The sequence below is a fragment of the Myotis davidii genome, unplaced genomic scaffold, assembly GCF_000327345.1.
Source record: "Myotis davidii unplaced genomic scaffold, ASM32734v1 scaffold97, whole genome shotgun sequence".
Lineage (NCBI taxonomy): Eukaryota > Metazoa > Chordata > Mammalia > Chiroptera > Vespertilionidae > Myotis > Myotis davidii.
In genome coordinates, this window is record NW_006289392.1 from 796,098 (window position 1) to 806,463 (window position 10,366).

General features: G+C 45.2%; 1 protein-coding gene across 7 annotated transcripts in view; it reads right to left on the reverse strand.

Annotated features, from left to right (window-relative positions):
- Positions 1-639: 639 nt before the first annotated feature.
- The window catches only part of USP28 (ubiquitin specific peptidase 28), a 56,028-nt gene continuing 46,301 nt past the window's right edge, over positions 640-10,366 (reverse strand). For 2 of the 7 annotated variants that reach the window (XM_006761532.2, XM_006761533.2), the window contains exons 18-26: positions 9,518-9,657; positions 9,172-9,357; positions 8,061-8,156; positions 7,192-7,370; positions 6,997-7,075; positions 6,155-6,234; positions 5,497-5,620; positions 3,521-3,716; positions 640-2,182 (exon numbers count right to left, since the gene is read on the reverse strand). In XM_006761532.2, the coding sequence (XP_006761595.1) occupies positions 2,007-2,182; positions 3,521-3,716; positions 5,497-5,620; positions 6,155-6,234; positions 6,997-7,075; positions 7,192-7,370; positions 8,061-8,156; positions 9,172-9,357; positions 9,518-9,657 (1,256 nt within the window). In that variant the 3' untranslated portion in view covers positions 640-2,006. The remainder of the gene's footprint in view (positions 2,183-3,520; positions 3,717-5,496; positions 5,621-6,154; positions 6,235-6,996; positions 7,076-7,191; positions 7,371-8,060; positions 8,157-9,171; positions 9,358-9,517; positions 9,658-10,366) is intronic. The other 5 variants (XM_006761534.2, XM_006761535.2, XM_006761536.2 and 2 more) reach the window with 3 other exon arrangements.

Below are 10,366 nucleotides of genomic sequence, written 5' to 3' on the forward strand. Positions count from 1 at the left end.
TCAAAGCAAAAGATTTTACAAGACTACCCAGTACAGCCGAGCAGTTGTTAAAGCACAGGCTGTGAAGTGAGACCACCAAGGGTTAGTGTCCTGGCTCCACAGCTTATGACATCTGACCCATCACCATCCCAGGTTATATGAAGTGAAATAATACAACTGTGCACAGTATTCAATAATGACAGGGATTTAAAAGTGAAAGGCAAATGGTTTATAATTTCAAACAGTAAAAGGTAATCAATAGGTAAGATAACTGATTGATTTCCCATGAAACAAATCTTTGCAGTAACCTTAAAGCACAGATACCTCTGAATATCTATAAAATATGACCAAACCATTAATTTAATAAAAACATTAAAAAATCAGCTAAAAACACTTTTTTCCTTCTAAGTTTGACAAATACAAAGTGGATCACGTACATGCAATACCAGTAAACGAGAGGAAAAGTTATCAGTCACCACGAAGTGCTGCTCAAGAAGGCCTGTTGCGTGCTCTTATTTTATCCCCATGAAGCTTCTTATCCCTTTAATCTACTTTTTTCTTTTAAAAAAGAAAAACTGACCCATGACAAATGCTTACCAAGTCCATCCATTTCCAAAACAGAAGACATATATTTAAATAAAGGCCTCACTGCACACCAAAGGTAAAACAAATGCTTTTATTGCACATTTATAAAATCTGCATAGTGGTATCAAGTGTTCTTCCCTCCCACAATTCCTTTAATTTGAAAATTCCGTTAAAACACAATATCCAAACTGGAGCCTTTTAAAAATGGCCAACAGGAGATATTTCTCTAAATATACACATAGATTTTTTTTTTCTTTTTACAAACCCACATCCTTTATTTTTCCAAAACAAAAAGGGAGAGGGCATCAAAATGTTCTTTTGGGTCAGCAGCAGCCTTAGACATGTTTCTGACAATTCAGGCCCTCGAAAATTAAATGGTTAACAATCATAAAAATGCCATCTTTAACCGTCAGTTTGATCTCTGTTTCTATGGGCCTGTTTTTGTTTTGTTTTGTTGAGGATGGTAGTACTGGGAGGGATGAGTGAAACAGGTAAATGGAAATACAGCCAGTAACATTGTGGTAAGTTTGCATGGTGACAGATGGTTACTAGACTTAGCACAATGATCACATCGTGGGTATATAAATGTCGAATCCCTATACTGTACACCTGAAACTAATATAATATTGTATACCAACTATACTTAAATTAAAAAAATAAAATAAAGACTCCCTCACCAAAAAGAACAGGATCAACAGTAGGAAACACCGAGAGTTTACATACATTCATTTTCCCATTTAAAAAAGAAAACCACACAAACCCACTACCGTTAGTCAAGTTTCACAATGTTATTCCATCTAAAGTCCTTAATGCTTTCCTTTCTGTCACTCAGGAGGTTTTCTGGTTTAATTAAAAATATAAATAAAAGAGAGAGGAGAAAGGAGAGGCAGCGTTCTTCTGACTTTTCCGCCTCTTCTGGCCACATGACCTTGTATTCTACCCACAGGTGCAAGGGCGGTGGTTTATCAGTAACCCGACTTGCCATCCTGCCAAGAGCCAGGCAAGGTTTCTATTTCTTATCTCAGGCAGTTAAGAATTTTCAAATGTCATCTGTAATGAGGAGGCGCTGTTCATCTGGTTCAGGTTCCGATGACTCACCCTTCTATTCTGTCAAAAATATGGATGGCTGAGGGCAATTTAAAAAGCGGCAGAGGCTTAGAAAAGCACACGCATTCCCGTGGGTAGAAGAGGCCTCTCGGGTCTCCCGCATAACTCAACACCCCCCTCGCTGCTCCTGCCTCTTTCAGGAAAGCCGCGGCAGTGAGTCTGCTCCTGAAAAGGGCCGTTTTATTTCCAATCCTGTTACACACACAACATGGTTGGGGTCTGGATCTGGGTCTTCCTTTTCACCTAATTCCTCTCCCAAGGTAGACACTGGGCAACAGACTTCTGTTCAATGGGCAGGCAACCAAGACCAGGGCAGGCCCTGAACACATGACCGCTTACTTCACGGTCACAGCTGAAACCCCTTGAATCGACTCCATGACGGCTGCAAACCGGCTGCAAAGGTCATAGGGAGAATTGGGTCGAATAGTTGGAGGCTCCTTCAATACAATGATTTCTGCAGAAGGATCTAGAAGCCTGGGTAGAAATTCCCCTAAGCACAGCTGCAGATTCTCTGTGGAGAGAAAATGATGGTTACATATACCGCTAAGTAGAACTCCAGTGAAAACTAAGTCTGAAATTCTATGGGAAGGCCCTCCAGACAGCCCACTGCCCAACCGCAGAGCATTGCTCTGGCCAACGAACAACAGATGGTGACGCCCTCAGGCCCAACCTGGAGCAAAGACGGACTTGTCAAGTACACCAGAGCTTTAGGCAGAGCTGCCCGCCACCTGGCATATGGAGGAACCACACTGTGCTGACTTCGTTACTGACAGGACAGACCTTCCAATCATCCTTTTAAACTTTGAGAAAGCAGATGTAACCCTCTGTGCCATAAATATAAGGGTGCGATTGTCTTTCAAATGATTAAAATATACAGTGTGTGCACAGCGCACTAAATACAGCCATATATCACACATGGCCTACACAGAAATTGAAGACATTAAAAGGAAAGTCACACCTACTAATTACAATAGAATTTTCAATAAATACTATAAACTTGAGCACTTTTACAAGTCAATAGAAAATATATATATATACATATATATATATTATAAATATATTTTTATTGATTTCAGAGAAGAAGGGAGAGGGAGAGAGATAGAAACATCTATGATGAGAGAATCCTGTACACCCCCTACTGGGGATCGAGCCCACAATCCAGTCCTTGACTGGAATCGAACCTGGGACCCTTCAGTCCGCAGGTTGGCACTCTATTCACTGAGCCAAACCAGCTAGGGCAGTCAATAGAATATCTTTACATCAGTGAGAAACTAACAGAGAAGATTCATATTAGAATATATACCAACTTTCTAAGTCTATCAAACTCACCTAAAAATAACTAGGCTCACTCCCTAAAATACTTGGGACAAGCACATCAACTGGTTGCCTCCTGCATGGGCTGGGGCCAGGGATCGAACCTACACCAGAGGTACGTGCCCTTTACCAGGAATTGAACCCTCAACCCCTCTGTCCACAGGCTGGCGCTCTAACCACTGAGCAACTGGCCAGGGCGCAGCATGAATGGATTTTGATTTTTAAACTATGCAATTGGAGTCCAGATTTTGGCAACTGAAAAGTCATAGAGGTCGGACACTCCTGGAGAGCAGTGATGTTTCACCCAGGGCTTCCTGGTCGTCTGGAGACGCCTCAGCACCACAGAGGAGGCAGGGAGGTTAGAGGAGCAGAGGCCCCACCCCAGGAGAGCAGGTCCACTTCTCACTCCCTAACCCCAGGGGCTCCCATAATCCTTTGACGAAGTTTGGCAACATGTGCTATAGAGCGAGCCCACTGTAATTTCTATAATTCCCAAGAGCCTTAGAGATTACGGGGAGTGCTAAAAGCAACACACCTGCAATATCTTGCCCCAGGTAAGAGCACCAGTGTTTTCTCATGACCTCAATGGCATCCAGGTCATCCTTGGAGATGTCGTTATTGATGATGAGGTGAATGCAGGGAATGATCAACTCATTCATCATATTAATGCCCTCTGTTACCGAGTGGTCATCATTGGTTTCAAAAAGAGAAGCCGCTTTGGCATTCAGCTCCTACAGATAAAAGAATGAAAAAAAGTCTGAAAAGATAAATAAGAACTTTAGAAGATCCTAACAAGTGGCTGCCAAACTACTGCCATTGGAATTGCTGGTGGAATCTCTACAGCAGCGGTTCTCAACCTGTGGGTCGCGACCCCTTTGGGGGTCGAACGACCCTTTCACTGGGGTCGCCTAAGACCATCCTGCATATCAGATATTTACATTACGATTCATAACTGTAGCAACATTACAGTTATGAAGTAGCAACGAAAATAACTTTATGGTTGGGTCACAACATGAGGAAGTGTATTTAAAGGGCCAGAAGGTTGAGAACCACTGCTCTACAAACTTACGTTGCTCTTCCTCCACCCATTAGCTGCTGCCATCGGTATGCTGGGCACTGGGACTTGATAAAAGCTCCCAAGGTGATTCTTAGGCAGCTAAGCCTCTGACCCAATGGCCTAAACTTCCAAGTCAAAATCGTGCCTAACACCTGCTTCCACTAAAAGTTGTTCTCAACCTTGGCTGCACATTAGAATCACCTGGGAATCTTTTTAAAATCCTAATTTCTGGGCCTCATCCTCCGGAAATTCTGTTTCTTTGTTACTAATGTTGTGGCCCCACTCCATAACAAAAATACAGAATTTCCGGAGGATGAGGCCCAGAAATCAGGATTTTAAAAAGATTCCCAGGTGATTCTAATGTGCAGCCACGGCTGAGAACCACTGGTCTAGTCAAAGGCCATCTATCTCCACGGAGCATCAGAACCACCTGCAGAACACAGGAGGTTGCGCCTGGGAGGGGCCTGTGTGTCATCCTCGCGGGAAAGTTCCCCGGGTGACTGTGGCGCACACTGAAGGTGGACAGCCAGCCTGGGAACCAGCCAATTCACCATTACTGCCTACCTGTGGCAGCTGAGCAGGACAGGCCAAATGTAACCCGTGTTTGGTGACTTAAAAAATAAAAGTGTAGCTCTAATAAAACTCAGATACACCCAATCCACAAGCCTCTCTTCGGCTTCCAAATGCCCCTCCACATCTACAACCAGTACAGAAATCAAATGTAAACCAGAGCAAGAAGCTCTTGAGCTCAGTGCACGTCATGACTTAACCTCCTCCGCTTGGTGGTAACAGGGCAGTGGTGGAAAGGCTGCCTGACCCCCGGGAGGGAGCGATAAACACAGCACACAACCTGCGGCAAGCCTCCCTGTGGTTTTCTGAAGGGCGAGCACTGCTTCAAACCTGGGGTAGACGGAGGGGTGTCGGTCTGCCTTTCCTCGTGACCGCCAACTGTGAACAGGCCAGGAGGCCTTCCCTGGAGTGTGACAGCGACAACACCGGGAGGGCAGGCCAACTCTTATGGCTCCTAACTTAAAAACCTGGAGTCTCTTTAGAAGTCACTAGAACTCTTATCTACCAGCAAGGAACACAGAAGAAACACTGCATTCCTTCAACACACATGTATTACATGTTTACTATGTTCCAGACACAGAGAACATAGCTAAGAGAAAATCTGTGCCCAAGGCCTCACAGGCTGGTAGGAAAGCAATGCGATGAGATGCAGGTACACGTGAAGAGCACAGACGAAGGGGTAATCCATTCTCATCTCTTATCTACCAGGGACTGAAGAAGAATGATATCCACTAAGCAATTTTAAATAATCTGTTCCAATGTTAAGCTCCTCTTGAGAGTTTGGGAAAATGTGAAACCTGTTGGAGACTAACTCCCTCCTGGCTTGCAGGACAGTGGTAAAGACAAAGAGCAACAGAGAGCTGAGGCGTTACAGACAAACACACCAGCAGGCACTTCCTTCGGTACAAAGCGATCACCGGCTCCTTCACGCCGCGGCGGGGCCCCTTGGTCAGCAGAGTGGCGTTGCTCTGGTAGGCATACACCAGGTAGGAGAGGGCTTCTTGGTACCTTAGGAAACGGCAGATAACAACAGCTGAGTGTCCTCCAAAACCCAGGGCTTCCACCTCCCTGCCCCTCAGACAAGGACTTCCGTGGCTGCATCATGGAAGTCTGAAAGGAGGGGCGGCACCGGGGACTGGGAAAAGCCTGAGGGCCAAAGACGGCAGCCAGTCTCAGCTCCTCCACAAACTGGCCCAAACCCAAGGCCAATCCTGAAAGCTCCCTGGGCTTGGGCTTCCTGACGAAGACGTGGACTAGATGCTCACCGAGGGCTGCACCAGCTCGCAGGTTCACTGAGTTCACCTTCATTTATCACAGAGGAAATCTGGCCACTACATCTCTTTACTAATAAATCTATCACTGCGCGAAGGATGAGCACAGTGTGACATTCAGAGCAACACTAAGGGCAATACTGGGACAACAGAGGCACGCTGCGCGCGTGACAGGGTGGTGTATGCCCGTGACTCTCAGCATTCCTGGGTGGGGATCGATAAATCACAGAGTCCCGACCAACAGGCTTAGCAACATGGAAGGCCAACTTACTTTTCTTTCTGATAGAGTTCCAGGCCTGTCAGGAGATACACAGACACCTTTCGAAACAAACTATAGTCTTCATGCCACCTCTGAAAAGGGATGACTGGTGTTAATGATTACGACCACAAGCTACTTCCACACGGCCCACCATGTAAGTTTACATTCTGTGCACATGTGGCCAGGCACAAAAGCAACAAACACAAAGATTTTCACATAGAAACATATTCAACATTTAGAACAAGTCTACTTTGACCTTAATTTTTAATGCCCTTTTCCTTCCACGGTATTTCATATGAGCTTTAGAATTTACCATCTTAATTTGCAGCACCCACGTCAAAGTCACTCAGCTCTGGTTTCCTCTCTAGTTCTGAGGAAACCATCCAGATGTGAGGAAGATGAAAGGACAGGCCGCCCTGTCACAGGACAACACTCAAGCTCAGTGAGTGTGGTGGGCACACCTTAGCTGGTACATAACACTGTTTTACGTACAATACAAAGCTTTAAAAAAAAACTTGTAGTTATATATGCACTTTAATGCACAGAAATTGAATATCCAATATAAAAATATTATTTCCAATGTAGGAAACTGTATTATTTAAAACAAACCCAAACTGTGAGTTCAAGAATTATATGCTTAGAACAGGGCTAAAGCACGTATTTAAGAAAAGGAAGGCTGACTCATCTGATGAAGATGGAATAAAGAAGCCTGCTCTGCTGAGGGTAAGAAAAGATCATTCATCCATTCTTATTCAGGTGGTTTTTTTTCGGGGGGCGGGACAAGTCACAGAATTGTAAGTTTTGCCTCAGGAATGAATGCTGCAGCCTTTGCAGATTGGAAGAGAAGACCTGACCTTGTACTCCTCCATATTCATGTCGTCTGGACCGATCTCCTTCAGCTTAGCTTGCGCCACCTTCATGATGCTGATGGACCTGTGTGGAACAAGGTTCAGGAAGCAGTGACAGCAGCCAGGGCACAGCTTCCCATCAGGGAAGGCAGCCACGCCAGACCCAGAAGGAGGGGGTTCACCTGAGTAGCCCCTTCTCACCTTTCATCATAGCTCAGATTTTTATCTGCAAACTGTTCCAGAAGGGTCCGCTCCACCACCCTTTTGGGTGCTTCGTTCTGGAAGAAGTAGACGAGCACGTGCTGCAGCCGAGGGTCGCTGTGAGAGGAGGGCGCCTCCTTGGCCAGCTGGTAGAGCCTGGAGTACTCTTCGTGGAATGCCTAGGAAGACAGCTGGGAGTCAGAAAGGGCGCACCGTGGGCTCCTGCACAGACACCGATGCCTAAGGTAACAGAGGTTCCCTAACTCTGAGATGACGCCTAAGAAACCCTCACTGAGGAATTACAGAGGCAACTATGGAGTCTGTAAGGCGTGTGCATTTCATAAGGGATGAAACTCTTCTAGCGTCCTGGCATCAAAGACATACCATATTCATAAGAGACAGTTTTTCATAAAATTCTCAGAAAAAAATATTTAGTTTTAATTATTTCAGGCATATCCTTGAGTCCCAGGGACCCAAATCTTAAAAATCCACATAAATACAATTTATTCACGTACCTTAAATTTTATTCAAGTACCTTAAAAAGCATGGCCCACTTTCTCATATGACTGCCCCTAAGTACAAAGGCAATGTCTCATTAGCTTTACTGCCAGACATTCCCTAAGAACAACAGCAAGCCCTCCCGGCTGGGTGACAGATGGCGCTGCTCACCACGGCTGCGTCAGTGCCAGGAGAGGAGGAGCGATCGGTCTGGTGGGCAGCTTATTCATTAGTTAGGCAGGAAAGAGAGTTTTATGCTTTACTTCAATGAAAGACATCTTTAATCCTATTGTTTACCAACTAATAGAATTACTGCCCCACTATTATGATACCTGTGATATAAGGAGGAGAAATTAAAAAAACGGAGATACCTTTATAAGCCCTGCTTCAGACCCATCTCGGTCAAAGGTCTGACGGGCTTTAGCTATGGCCAGGATGACCCCTTGCATGGCAGGGCTCAGCATCACCTACCACAAGAGGGCACAAAACAGACAAAAAGGAGAGAGGAAAGGTTCAAAAGAAGAGCATGAAAAGACAGGGGAGCAGCCTGCTGAAGAAAGCATGGCCTTGGTCAGCATCTACTGCCGGTCAGGTCCTACACCCATTCCTGTGCACACGGACAGCACTGCCCTCTACACAACGTCACGGTCCACACACTTACTCCTATGCACACGTACCGCCCAAGACAAGCTATTCCTGTGCACCCTCTGCAATGCACAGATGACTACACATGCATGTCTACAACTATCTGTTATGGCACTGCTCAAGGATCAGCTGAGTTAGAGCTCTCGGTGAGGAAGTGTCTGAGGTGAGGATACAATTTAGTTCTGTAGTTTGGGTGTATGTCCTAAACACACAAATATGTTAGACTTTCACTAGGATGAACAGGGCATTTAAAATAGTCTGGACACCAGGGGATACACAATGTGACTTTATAAAATGAAAACCTTTCAATAATTTAAAACTATTATCTCACAGGAAAAAACAAATCTAAGGGGCAGGATTCATGATAGTTTCTGTGCAGTGACAACTGTGAGGAGCACCTCAACCACGTGGGATTCTACAGCTTCTTCCTAAAGCTTTAGAATTTAAAACAACTCCAATGTACCTTGGTTTGGCTCACTGTACCTCTGGAAATTTTACATGTGGAGGAAAAACAATTAATACTACCAAAGACAAACACTTAAAAAGCAGTTTTTGTCCCAATACCAAACAAGGGACTAAATTCCATCTTTCTGAGCCTTCTAAACGCTGCAGTGGCCCCATAAACATACACCTGGGTAGACTTATACAGGGAGCAGTGCACAGTGGGAACAAGGCTATCTTTGTGAAAACAGTAACTAAGGTCAAACCAGATAGGCCTCGTGTCATCTGTTTCAATAAGAAAATGTTACCCATCGCCGAACACCTTCAAGCACATGCAGTGACAGGAGAGGGGGTAAGACTGACAACAAGCAGCTCAACCTGCCCTTGGCTCTGTACCTCCTCATCATATCCATCTGCATCGGCTCTAACCAGAATCCTCCCCACACTGGGAATCTCGACTTCAGACACCTCAGAATGAGGCGGGGCAGCCGAGTCTGCATCATGAGCCTCTGGGGGCTGCGCAGACTGCTCTGCAAAGCCTGTTTCCGGGGGCAGGGGATTCCTGGGTTCAGCTTCCTTAAGCCGCAGCAGCAGAATGGAGAGAATGAGCAGAAAAAAATGGAGAAATTAAGAGGGAGTGGTTAAATGCAGCAGAAACACAGAATCACAGAGTGTGAGCGAACTGTGGAAATTACTGCGGAAAGCCGCCCTCTTGAATCGGGGCTCCCTCAGTCATCCTCACCTCACTCAAGGCTGCTTCGACGCCGCTCTTCTCATAGGCATGCGCGGTGTTTGCAATGGCCTGGGCGGTCTGCTCCTTGACAATCACAGCATGCTCGGACGACAAGCAGCGAACCCCGTGGGCAGAGGCTCCTGAAGGCTCTGATAAAGAGTTGGACACAGAAATTAGTGTCTGATGATACGTAATGTCTAGAACGCTCTGTAAAGGCAAGCAGGATGGACACAAAGTTGAATGTACAACCTTTCTAACAAACCTTTAAAAAAATCTATGCAAGTTTCCCTAGAAACTGACTACACGGAATGGCTCCTTCAGCAAAACCACACTGATGATCCTGTAAAATTTAATGTGCTCCTCCTGACTGGGTCAGATTCCTTTATGCCAAGGTTTCCTACAAACAACATCTGTTAGGAAGATGGACTTTTTAAAAAATAAATTTATATAGATATATTTTAAGTTCTTGAGCTTTGACACATTTACATTTGCATACAGCATTACAATTAATACTATTATAAATTTTTTTTAATTTATAGGCATAACATTGGCTAATAACATTATAAAATTTTAGGTGTATAAGATTATAATTCGGGAGAAACCAAGATGGCGGCATAGGTAAACACCGGAGTTTGCTGCCTCGAACAACCCACTTCAAAAATACAACTAAAAGACGGAACGGGCATCATCCAGAACCACAGGAAGGCTGGCTGAGTGGAAGATCTACAACTAGGAGGAAAGAGAATATCATACCCAGACTCGGAGGAGGCGCAGTACTGAAGTGAAATACTAAGGTACGGAGTGCGCGTGGAGCGGGCTGGCGGCGGAGGGCGCAGTTGGGGTTTTCAATCGGGAGGG